Source organism: Balaenoptera acutorostrata, chromosome 17 (genome assembly GCF_949987535.1).
Source record: "Balaenoptera acutorostrata chromosome 17, mBalAcu1.1, whole genome shotgun sequence".
NCBI classification, from domain to species: domain Eukaryota; kingdom Metazoa; phylum Chordata; class Mammalia; order Artiodactyla; family Balaenopteridae; genus Balaenoptera; species Balaenoptera acutorostrata.
Genome location: NC_080080.1, coordinates 81,303,003 through 81,316,304, shown reverse-complemented (window position 1 = coordinate 81,316,304; position 13,302 = coordinate 81,303,003). Strand labels below are relative to the sequence as shown.

Sequence of the window (13,302 nt, the reverse complement as noted above, 5' to 3'; positions counted from 1 at the left end):
AGTACACACTTCTAAGTAGACGTGACATTTCATTTCTCTGGGATAAATGCCCAGGAGGGCAGTTGCTCAGTCATATGGAAAATGTTTATTTAGTTTTAAGGAAAACGCCAAATTGCTTTTCAAAGTAGTGGTGACATTTTACATTCCCACCAGCAATGTATGAGAAACCCAGTCTCTCTACATCCTCACCAGCATTTGGAATGGTCACTACTTTTTATTTTAGCAGTTCTCATCATAGTCTTAATTTGCATTTCCCTAATGGCTAGCAATGATGAATAACATTTTACATGACTATTTTCTCTCTCTATATGTTCCCTTTGGTGAAATGTCTTTTCCCGTTTTTTGCCTATTTTCGAATTGTATTTTGTGATTTGTTTTACTTAGAGTTTTATGAGTTATTACGTATTTTGTATATGAGGATTTGTTAGATGTGTTGTTTGCAAATATTTTCTTCCATTTTGTAAGTTATCTTTCATCTTTTTAACAGGGTATCTTGCAGAGAAATTAAAAAAATTTTACAAACCCAATTTATCAGCTCTTTCTCTTAAAAATTATAATTTTGGTGTCATGTCAAAAATTCTTCAGCACGTCACAGGTGCCAAAGGTTTTCTCCTATGCTATTTTCAAAATGTCTTATAAGCTTGCCATTTACAGTTAAATATATGACACATCTGAGTTCATTTTTTTCCTGTAAGTTGTGGGGTTTAGCTGACCTTCTCTGTTTTGCCTGTGGTTATCCAGTTACAACAGTATCATTTGTTGTAAAGACCATTCTTCTTCTACTGAATTATTTTAGCAGCTTCATCGAAAATTACTGGTCCTACGTCTGTGGTGCTGTTTCTTGCATCTATCTCTTTGCCAGTATTATACATTCTTGGATACAGTAGCTGTATAATAATCCTTGAAATGGATGATTCTGTCCACTTTACTGTTATTTTTCAGAATGTGTTAGCTGTTCTAGTTGCTTTGTATTTCCACAGACATTTTACAATTACCTTCTCTATATCTATGAATAATGTCACTGCCCCTTCGGTAGGGATGGCATAACCTATATATCAATTTCAGGAGAATTGACATCTTTACTATGTTGATTACTTAAAGCAATGAAAACAGAATATTTTTCTATTTTTTGACCTTTTGATTTATTTCTTCAGTATTGTGCAGTTTTCATCATATAAATCCTATGCATGTTTTGTTAGATTGGCATTTAGGTAAATCATTTCTTCTTTTTTTGAGGCAATATAAATGATATTTTGAAATTTTTATTTTTCAAATATTAATGCTACTATGTGGCAATATAATTAATGTTTATATATTTACATTGCATCCTGAATCCTGTATATATATATATATATATATTTATATATATATATGCACACACACACACACACACACATATATATATATATGCACTTAGTTCTAGGTCTTTTGTTTCTATTTTTTTTTTTTTTTTTTTTAAGAATCACATACAACTTTTTTTTTTTTTTTTTTTTTTTTTTTTAATTTTATAGCTACTTTATTTATTTATTTATTTATTCATTCCTTTGGCCCTGTCGGGTCTGCGGTTCGCGCGAGGGCTTTCTCCGGCTACGGCAAGTGGGGGCCACTCTTCATCGCGGTGCGGGGACCGCTCTTCATCGCGGTGCGCAGGCCCCTCACCATCGCGGCCCCTCCCGTTGCGGGGCACAGGCTCCAGACGCGCAGGCTCAGCAGTTGTGGCTCACGGGCCCAGCTGCTCCGTGGCACGTGGGATCCTCCCAGACCAGGGCTCGAACCCGTGTCCCCTGCATTAGCAGGCAGATTCTCAACCACTGCGCCACCAGGGAAGCCCTTGTTTCTATTTTTGATTTTTAAAATTCTTTGCATTTATTTACACAGATTATTAAGACATATGCAAATCAGGATAGATATGTTCCTTTTTTCAGATCCGTATCACATTACAATCTTTTTCTTGCCTATTTTGTTGCCTACATATTTAAATACCATATTGAATACCAGTAGTGAGTGCAGACATTCTTCATTTGTTCCTTATTTTAGGGGAAAGTCATTTAGCTTTTCACCATTAAGTATGATGTTAAATTTAGCGGTCTAATAGAAATTTTTTTCTCAGGTTGAGTTAGGTCCCCTCTATCTCCATTTTTCTGAAAGTTTTTACTATGAATGGGTATCAATTAATACAACAATGTCAATTTTCTTGCTTAGCTTGTTAATGTAGTGGTTTCAGGAACAAACCCTACTTAATGATGTGGAATTTTTATATATATTGCTGAATTTTATTTTTTGAAATTTTAAGTATTTTTGCTTTTACATCTATGAGAGATTTGGTCTGTAAGTTCTTTTGTTGTTTTTTGCTTATTTTATTTTTCTTTGTTTGGTACTGTCTTTGCCTGGTTTTGGTATTGGGACAAACTGTCTTTATAAAATGAGTTGAAAATGTTCCTCCTTTTTTACTTTCTGGAAGATATTGTGTACTATTTTTGTTGATTCTTTCTTAAAGGTTTAGTAGAGCTCTCTAGTGGAACCATCTGGGCCAGGAGATTTCATTTTGGGGATTTTTAAAAATTATGAATTTAACTTACTTAGTAAATAGCTATTCAAATTATCTATTCTTATCAGATGATTTGTGGTAATTTTTACTTTCCAAGGTCTTCATTAATTTTATCTAAGTTGTCAAATTTGTGTGTGTAGACTTTTCCATAGTATTTCCGTATTGTCACTTTGAACTCTGCAGATTCTGTAATGACACCCCTGAGTCATTCCTGATACTAGTAATTGATGCCTTCCCTCTCTTTTTCTGTCAGGCTTGCTAGAGACTATTCAAAGAACCAGGATTACTTTCTCATTTATTTTCTCGATTGAGTTCTGTGATCAATTTAATGAATTCTACTCTTATCTTTCTTATTTACTTCTTGTTGGTTGCTTTGGATTTATATTGCTCTTCTTTTTCTGATTTCACACGGTGGGATTTTAAAATTGTTAACTTGAAACTTCCTTGTTTCTAACATAAACATTTAATTCTATAATTTCCTTCTTAGAACTGCATTCACTGCATTCCACAAATTTTGATATATTGTATTTCTGTTTTCATTCAATTCAATGTGTTTTTAATTTCCCTCAAGGCTTCCTCTTTGACAGGTGGATTTTCTTTTTAGAAATGTGATGTCTATGTTCTAAGTATCTGGGGATTTTTGTTATATTTATAGAATTGATTACTAGTCTGATACAGTTAGAGAACATACTCCATGTGATTCCACTTTTTTTTTCTTTTTCTTACAGTCCAAGATATGACCTTATCTCAAATACTATACTTGTATAAGACAAAATAGACTTTAAAACAAAACTTTTCCAAAGATAGAGAAGGGCATTATATAATGAAAAAAAGAGTCAATTCAACAAAAAGTTATAACGATTGTAAATATATATGCATCCAACATCAGAGCACCTAATATATAAAAATATTGACAGATCTGAAGGGAAAAATTGACAGAAACACAACAATAGTAGGAGACTTCAATATCACACTTTCAATAAATCTAAGAGTTGTATTTTTTGAAAAGAAAAACAAAATTTAAAAACTCTTAGATAAAGAAAAAAGAGATATACTCAAATAAATAAATTCAGAAATGAAAGAGGAGACATTACAATGGATAACACAGAAATAAAAAAGGATACACCAACAAATTGGATAACCGGGAAGAAACTGATAAATTCCTGGAGACCTAAAAACTAAATACTGAATCAAGAAGAAATAGAAAGTCTGAACAGAATAATAACAAACAAGGATTACAAATAGTAAACAAAACTTTCCAAAAAGAAAAGCCCAGGACCGAAATGTTGCATAGATCAACTCTAAAAAACATTCAAATAAGAGTTAATACCAATCATTCTTAAACCCTTCTAAAATATATAAAACACTCCTAAAATGAAGTTATGAAGCCAGCATCACCCTGATTCCAAATCCAGACAAGGGCAGCATTAGAAAAAATAACTACAGGCCAGTATCCCTGATGAACACTGATACAAAAATCCTTGGTGAAATACTAACAAGTCAAATTTGAAAGCATATTAAAAGAATTATGTAACATATCCAACTGGAATTTATGCCCGGGATATAAGTATGATTCAACATGCAAAAATCAATCAATGTGATACACCACATTAACAGAATAAAAGATAAAAAAATTTTTTCAATAAATGCAGAAAAGCATTTGATAAAATTCAACATCCTTTCATGATAAGGAGTCTCAACAAAATAGGTACAGAAGAAACATCCCTCAACACAATAAGGCTACATTTGAAAAACCCACAACTAACATCATAATCAATAGGGAAAAACTGAAACTGTTTCTTCTAAGATCTGGAACAAGGCAAGGATGCCCACCCATGTCACTACTATTCAACATAGTATTGAAAATGCTAGCCAGAGCAATTAGGCAAGAAAAGGAAATAAAAGGCATCCAAATTGGAAAGAAAGAAGTAAAATTATTTCTGTTTGCAGATGACATTATCATATATATATATTAAAAAAACCTAAAGACACCATAAAAATTGTTATAACTAATAAATTTTACAAAGTCATAGGATACAAAATTGACATGCAAAAGTCAGTGGCATCGCTATGCACTAACAAGGAACTATCTGAAAGGGAAATTAAGAAAACAATCCCATGCACAATAGCAACAAAAAAGAATAAATTACTTAGGAATTAACTTTAAAAGGTGAAAGACTTGTACAATGAAGTTTATAAAACATTGATGAAGGAAATTTTAAAAGACACAAATAAATGGAAAGATAGCCCATGTTCATGAAATGGAAGAATTAATATTGCTAAAATATCCACATTACCCAAGGTGATCTATAGATTCAGTGAAATACCTATCAATCATAATGATAATTTTTCCAGAAGTAGAAAATATCCTAAATTCATATGGAATTGCAAAAGACCCCAAATAGCTAAAGCAATCTTGAGGAAGAAGAACAAAGCTGGAGGCGTCACACTTCCTAACTTCAAATTGTATTACAAAGCTATAGTAATCAAAACAGTATGGTACAGGTATAAAGATAGACGTATAGACCAATGGAACAGAATAGAGATTCCAGAAATAAATCCACACATTTATGGTCAACTGATCATTGACAAATGTTCCAAGAACACACAATTAGAGGACAGTTTCTGTAAAAAATGATGCTGGAAAAACTGGACAGCTACATGCAAAAGAAGGAAATTGGACCACTATCTCACACCATACATAAAAATCAACTTAAAATGGATTAAAGACTTAAATATAATACCTGATACCATAAAACTCCTAGGAGAAAACATAGGGAAAAAACTTCTTGACATTGGTCTTGCCAATAATATTTTGGATATGACTCCAAAAGAATAGGCAACAAAAGCCAAAGTGGGCAAGTGGTACTATATTAAATTAAAAAGCTTTGCACAGCAAAGCAAATAATTTTTAAAAAATAAAAATAAAAAGGCACTCTACAGAATGGGAAAAATTATTATTTGCAAGCCATATATCCAATAATGAGTTAATTTCCAAAATATATAAGGAACTCATACATCTCAATACCAAAATTACAAATAACTCAGTTAAAAATGAACAAAGGGTCTAAGAGACACTTCTCAAAAAAAGAAACTTAAATAACTAACAAATATACGAGAAGTTGCTCAATGTTTCTAGTTCTCAGGGAAATGCAAATCAAAACCACAATGAGATATCACCTTACACCAATTAGGGCGACTATTATCAAAAGGACAAAGGATAACAATGTTGGCAAGGATGTGAAGAAGGGAACCCTTCTGTATTGCTGGCAGGAATGTAAATTGGTACAACTCTTATGGAAAACAGTATGAATATTCCTCAAAATAATTAAATAGGATTGCCACATTATCCAGCAATTCTACTTCTGGGTATATTTCCAAATAAAATGAAATCTGTATCTTGAAAATATATCTGCACCCCCATGTTCATTACAGCACTATTCACAGTAGTCAAGACATGGCAAAAATCCTAAATGTCCTTTAATACATGAATGGATAAAGAAAATAGATCAGCTAGATGGATAGATAGACAGATACATAGATACATAGGGATAGAGGTATATGCATACACATAAAATGGGATATTATTCAACCTTACAGAAAGAGGACATCTTGTTATTTGTGACATGGGTGGAGCTGGAGTATATTATGCTAAGGAAAATAAGCAAGACACAGAAAGAGAAATACTGCGTGATCTCACTTACGTGTAGCATCTGAAATAGTCACGTTCAGAAGCAGAGAGTAGAATGGTGGTTGCCAGGGGCTCGGGGGGAAGGGGAGGGAAATGGAGTGATGTTCGCCCAAGGGAACAAAACTTCAGTTCGATAAGATTAATAGAGAGCTAACGTATAATGTGATGATTGTACGTAACAATATTGAATACTTGAAATTTGCAGCGAGGATGGATAGTAAATAAACCACCCCCAACACACACTATAGTAGTTATAGCAGTGATAGTATGTAAATTAGCCTGACTGTGGTACACTTTTTACAATGTATACATATATCAGAACATCAAGTCATGCACCTTAAATACATACAGTGTTATATGTCTAAAATATCATAATAAAGTTTACAAAAGAAAACTTGAGCCAATGTTTTAAATATAGACACTTGCAGTGTTTCTTTTCTTTTAAAAATGACTTTAAAAGTAATAAAATGATTTAGCAAATGGACTCAGATCTTGCTATATGTGATAAGTAGACAACTTTAAATAAAACACGCTCTAATAGTACATTAATACATTCCCGGTTACAAGGCAAATACATTACAACCAGAGTTTATTTAACAAGAGATATTGTTTGTTTGGGGAATATGAGTGTTTGAGTTGCCATATGTATTACAAGATTACAAGTTCTAAGTAGTGTTTAAATTTTTGGTTGTGAAAAGTCTCAGAAATACTGAAAAAAGACGGGAGTTGGGGGAACATACTTTGTTTTTTGTTTTTGTTGTTGCTTTTGTTGTTTTATGGCTATAGAAGGACAATGTTATAATACAAAAGCCTGTTATATTTTCTTTCTCTGAAAGTAGAAATTCATAAATTCTCACTTTGTTACTCAGAAAGCTTAATAAATTTTCCATCTGTTTTCCAAAGCCTCATTAAACTTCCCAGAACTTTCCTAGTAGAACAGAGGAATGGTTCCCAATTGAAATCATGAGTAATATTGTAGTTATTTGACAACTTATTAAAAAGCTCATTTTACTATATTGGGTACTTTTTAAAAAGTGCTTAATTTATGTTGTTAGCATAGGTACTAGTACATCAAGGATTACTACCTTATAGTTGTCCATAACTAAATTTTCCAGGTAAAAAATACATTTTTTGTTTGCTAGTTTTAACATTTATTATCTTTAGGTATATCTATTTTTAAATTGTAATTTGATAATATGGCTAGACAATCCCTTGACTTCAAAACAGGCTGCCTTCTAAAAGCATTGTTGTCACTTTATTCATTGAAATTCATGACCATTCCCCCCATGAAAACACTTTTATAATATTTCCTAAACTAGTGTGTACAGCATATTAATCCTAAATTACTGGATTTGAGGTCTGGCAGCAAAGGCAGTACTTTTTGTACAATAAGAGAAGGAAAAAGAAAATTGCTTTTTTATTTAGTGGAACTGTGCAGAGTTTGGAAACATTTCTGAATAGACTTCTTCCCCAAAACCCTTTCCTGCCCCCAATCTCCATGGCCTCAGAGACTTCAAGCTGCCATAAGAGACCTTCTCGCACAATATAAGGTTTAGTAAGACTTAAATCAGAAATTGAGGATTGAGTTCCAGTAATGCTACTTTCCAGCTATTCTCTATAAATCTTCATTTTCTCATTATAAATTGTGGATAAGTGTCTGCCTAAAAGGGTTGCCCTTGGGACAGTATGTTTCCTGGTTTGAAGGTAAAGACTGAATATATAACACAGTGAATGGAACATTTTGTATGCTCAGTAAGCGTCTGTCAAAGATCCCACTGAAGAATTCATGATGTGCTGAAATTTGCCTTTTGGAAGAAAATAACCAGTCATCTAAGCAAATTCCTATTTGGCATTTGAGGTCTCATAAATTAGGACGTTTAATATTCACAAAACTGGGCAGGTATTGAGGATGAAGGCACTCCCTCTGCATAAAAGATGAAGGATCAGCTTCCTACCTATCCTGCTTTTCACAATTTCTGACTCTTTTTGGCATCTGGAACCAAAGGTTTTCTAAAACGCGAAGACCTTTCTGCTTTCACTGCAAACTCTCCAGAGCCCCAGCTGTTTAGATTATGGGGAAGAAAAATGAGGACAGGGCAGGCTCCTGCTTGGTAATGCAGGTCCTTCATCAATCCTGTTTGGTGGTGCCTCATAGTATAGAAGAAACTGGAGCAGCTGGAAATAAATCGGGGAAATTAGTAATTGTGTGTGTATGTCTGTGTGTGTGTCTGTGTGTGTCTGAGTTATATACCACTTATTTCATCTAAAATTTTATTTCAAACGATTGGATTAGGAAAAGTAATATGTGATAAAGGAGAACTCTGGACAGGATATTCCTCTACCTTTAAAAGAGCTCCTAAACTCCTGGGAATCATGAGCGTTCTGAATCATGTTTATTTCTCACTGAGAAGGTGTACATAATTTATTTTTCAAGCCTCTTATATTCTCCATAGGGATATTGACTTTTATTTACCCATGTGTGTTAAGAATCCAAATTATTCTCTAACTTGGTAAACTAGAAAACTTAAACTGGCATTTTTTAGGTAAAACAAATATATTAACCGCCTCCAAAACAAGTAGCTGTTAAAGGGAACATGTCCATGGTATGATGCATTTTTCTTCCTTTTTGCCAAAAGTCACCATTTATCTATAGAAGAAATGTAATTGTATTTTTATTTAATATAAGTAAAAACATTTTGAAAATCAGAATTTTAAGAATAAAGATACACTTGAAAGCATTTTCCAAGGAGGTAAAGTAACTCAAAATAATCAGGTCTGGTGTTATCGTCTCATAATTTAAAAAAAAGCAAAATTACAAAAATCATGAAAGCATTTGAAAGTGGAAAAAAATAAACTGAATTTTGTCCTGAAAAATTAACTATTTGATTATGAAAACAGTCATTATTGGATCTATCTGGAAGCTCCCTGGGAAAGCCCATATTTGCAGTGCTTGTCATTACTTGACGTGACTAAGAACTTGTTCATTGGGAAAACCCATCCCAAGGTCTGTATTGAAAACAGCAGCAATTTTTGTAAGACTACAGCGAACTGAGTTGGTGATTCCGGTTGTAACAGGTGTGAGGTGCTGCCTCGCTGTGGGCTTGATTTTCATCTCTCTGATGATGACTGAGGCTGATCATCTTTTCATGTACGGGCTGGCCATCTACGTGTCTTCTCTGAAAAAACGTCTTTTCATATCTTCTACTCATTCTTTAATCAGATTGTTTGTTTTTTTGCTGTTGAGTTATATGAATTCTTTATACGTTTTGGATAGGAAGCCCTTATCAGATATATGATTTGAAAATCCTTCTTTCAGATGCTCAACCAAAGATCTTGGAATCATCCTTGACTCAGTTTTACTTTCAATCCCACACATTTTTTAACTGAAAACTTTACAACTTCCCTTCTTTCAGTCTTATTCCCAAAGAGTTTATTATCAGCAGTGTGGCCAGAATTATCATTTTAATACTCAATACCAATTCTTGTCACTCTGTGCTGAAAAATCTCCAGTGGTTTTCCATGTCAATCAGAGTAAAGCTCGTAAAGGGCTCGTATGCACTACAGTTTCTGGCCTGAGTTATATCTTTGACCTCATTTCCTATTAATTACTCCATAATTCACTCCATCCCAGAGCTGAAAGTCCCTGGCTTTCCTCAGGCTCTCCTAGAATGTCTCCATCTCAGGGCCTTTGAAATTGACTTCTGCCGGGAATGTTTCTCTCACAAATATCCAGATGGTTTACTCCTTTGTCCTGTTAAGTTTCACCTCCAGGACAATATGGATTTCCTTGTCCTGCATGCCCTCCCACACTCTGCTCTCTTCCATGCTTTATTTTCTTGAGTATGCTTATTATTATATTCAGAAATATTATATTTAACTTGTTTATGCCCTTATATGTTGTCTCCTGCCACAAGAATGTAACTCCCATTAAACCATGTTTTCTGTCTGTTCTGCTCACTACTTTATCTTTTCACGAAGAAAAAGACTAGATGCATAGTAAGCACTCAAGAAGTATTCATTGACTGAACGAATGATTAAATTTTGAGGAGAATTATGTTTAGTGAGATCCATGGGGTTCAGAAGAGCTCTGTTACAAGGACATGGTAAATAGCTTGGTGGACGTCACCTGTGGATGCTCAGTAGATAGGTAAATTCTGTAGGTCAGAATTTACATTAGAAATGAGGGAAAGAGTGTTACTAGTGTATACAGAAATGCAAATCGAAGCCTTAGGAGTGGATGTGATGGCCAAAGGTGACTACTGAGCCTGAGGGAAGATGAGTTGACTCTGGAATCAAGGACCAAACTTGAATGCATCTCTGCCTCTTGTTTTATCTTCTAATTACCTATCATTTCCTGCCTACCCACATCCAAAAAAAGGCGTAAAAATTTTAAAGTGCCAGTCTGCATCAAATAATTGACATATACTTGACAAGGTATGAATCACTGAAAATATTAATCATCCCCAAAATATCTATATATTTAGACTATTTGTTTTTTGACAAGCAAGATATAATCTCCAATTTAATAAAGTATGGCAAAATTATTTTTGAGAAAAAGTTGTTATATTTTTGCCTAGTTGCAACCTTCAACATTCTCCCCTTCACCAAGAGTAAATTGTATGTCTTTTATTGTTTTGTTTTTTAATAATATACAAGCATATCTCATGCTTTCCAAAACTTTCCCATCCTTTTTACAGCTAGTGGATTTTTAGGGGTTGACACTGAACGTATTCAAACTCTGCACATGAGATAAGCTGGCTGCACAAAGAATGAAGGGGTGAATTTTGGGATTGAATTAAGGCCAGAGGAAACCTGCTAGGTGACCAATAACACATCACAGTGACAAGAAGCAGATTGCTAAAAATACGGCTCCTGAAATCATAATGACTGAGTAAAATCATTTTGAGATGGAATCATTTTAAGAATTTAAAATAGGTAAACCAGATCGTTGCTGTTTCAACATTTGCCATAGGAGACTGACTAAGATATTCTGAAGTTTTGGAAGGAATCACTTTGACAGCATAGCTATTTCATCTACATTGTACCGAACTATGAATCTATATTGTGGCCTATTGTCCTCCTATTACATATCTGAGAAAGTACTCCTGAAGTGAACTATTTTATTTAAATAGTTCCTTGGTACATGACAGATATTACAATATGTCCTAAGTGAATGAATACTTCATATTATTTTCCATTGCCACATACCATGAATTGAAAACACCATCAGCAATGTGCCTATTAATTGCAATTCTGCATCCTTTATGACTAATATGTATTGATATAGCATCAGTTTCGTCAGCAATTCCATATGGTTTACTACGCTCTCGTTATCCTCTTTGTGACAAGTTTATCAAATAGACCTCATCAAGTACATATTTTTATTTTTCTTCTCTCAATCCTTTTGGAATTAGATCATTTTTATGGGACTATTGATGGTTTTTCATGAAAATACTTGTGACGTCAGCTTTCAAAACCTATCCTGAGCACCAACTCATGATGTTACAGCTAATCTGATATGATTTGTGGTTTGAAGTAACTTCTTTCTATTTTCATTTCAATATATATTATTTGGTGCTACTGGTTGGTGCTACATTTCCTTAAGTACCCAAATGGGAAATATATTTCCAAAAATCCAAACAGTTAGTGGGCCCTGGCTAACTTTTTTTTAACAACCAAGTATGATAATCAGAATTAATTAAGTTTAAAATGAATGCATTCATTATATTTTGGAAGTGAACAATTTGACTTCTAGTGCCTTAAACATTCATATCCCCTTGCTCTCAGAATTTCATATTCATTGTCCGATGACAAACAGCAACTTATTCTAGATAGTAGTGAAAAATACTTTTTAATTATTCCAGTCCAAATTTTTCATTTGAATTGTGTGTAAAGAGAGAAAAATACTTTTAAACCTGCTGTTTCTCTTTACTTACACTATGTCAAAAGTAGAATTTTAATCTGGCCAAATATATTTCTATGCAGCATTTCTCAATATTGAAAAGACTCTCATGGGTGATAAGAATGCTTAGTTCTTCTGACTCTCGGGCCACCATATTTTGAAGTAAATTGGCAATGCATTTGAAAGCAACATATTGAACAAAAATGCCTACAATTTCCATAAGTTAGATATCATTGGTTCTAGTTAAGTTTATTGCACTTGAAAGAAAAGCTCTAGCTATTATCTAGTTGTGTAGTTTTTATTTTCAGGAAACTGGTTTTTATTTTATGTGACCCATATCTCTTTCCCTTTCAGGAGCTGGAATTTTCGAACCTATTTGCTGTTCTTCACTGCATTCACTCTTTCTTTGCTGCCAAGGTGGCTTGTTTGGACCCTCTCTTTTTAGGCAGTCAGGCCACTGCTTCTGCCACTCCCAGCTCCGGCATGATGAGCAAAGCCAAGTACATGACCTGACAGCCTAAGCTTGGCATCCCTCTTACCTTGACTTAGAAACAGAACAGTCATACTCGTCGCTATAGACACTGGAGAAGCAATCACATCATCAAGTCAACGGTGAAGCCAAGTTGAAATTTCAGCAGAAAAGAAGAAGGTCATATGGATTTCAGAAGCATTTATTTTTGGAAGGCCTCTGGGAATCATCCTGAATGAACAGGATAGCTTGCTCTCTGTCGGTGGGTCAGTGCCAGTATGTTGCTTTCATCAGAAGAGAAGACGAAAGAATGAATGACTCGAGTATGTAAATAATATAAAAAATTGTAAGCTACCTATAAATAAAAATACCCATTAAATGGTCATTTCTGCATTTTAGATTATTTGGTATGACAAATACATGATGGGCCTGGTCAGGAACGAATGCCCCATCATTGTATCAGGAACAACAGAAACGAGACAGTTGCACAGAGACCAGCAGGCAAAAACCCTCTTCCAAGAAGAAAGCACTTTAACTCACTGGTGTGGATTTCTCCTTGTACCCTCATCCCATGATTTGACACTGGCACTCCAATTTTGTTTATCTTATTGTAGAATACTGCTGAGAATTGCAAAAGGATCATTACATGTTACCTATGGTAGATACAATGTGAAACAGACTATTTCTTCCTT

At 34.0% G+C, this 13,302-nt stretch overlaps 1 protein-coding gene across 2 annotated transcripts in view; it reads left to right on the top strand.

The window, feature by feature from the left end:
* Positions 1-12,956, top strand: part of SNTG1 (syntrophin gamma 1) — a 471,471-nt gene extending 458,515 nt beyond the window's left edge. For both annotated transcript variants that reach the window (XM_057532135.1, XM_007168620.2), the window contains one exon: positions 12,496-12,956. In XM_057532135.1, the coding sequence (XP_057388118.1) occupies positions 12,496-12,654 (159 nt within the window). In that variant the 3' untranslated portion in view covers positions 12,655-12,956. The remainder of the gene's footprint in view (positions 1-12,495) is intronic.
* Positions 12,957-13,302: the final 346 nt, after the last annotated feature.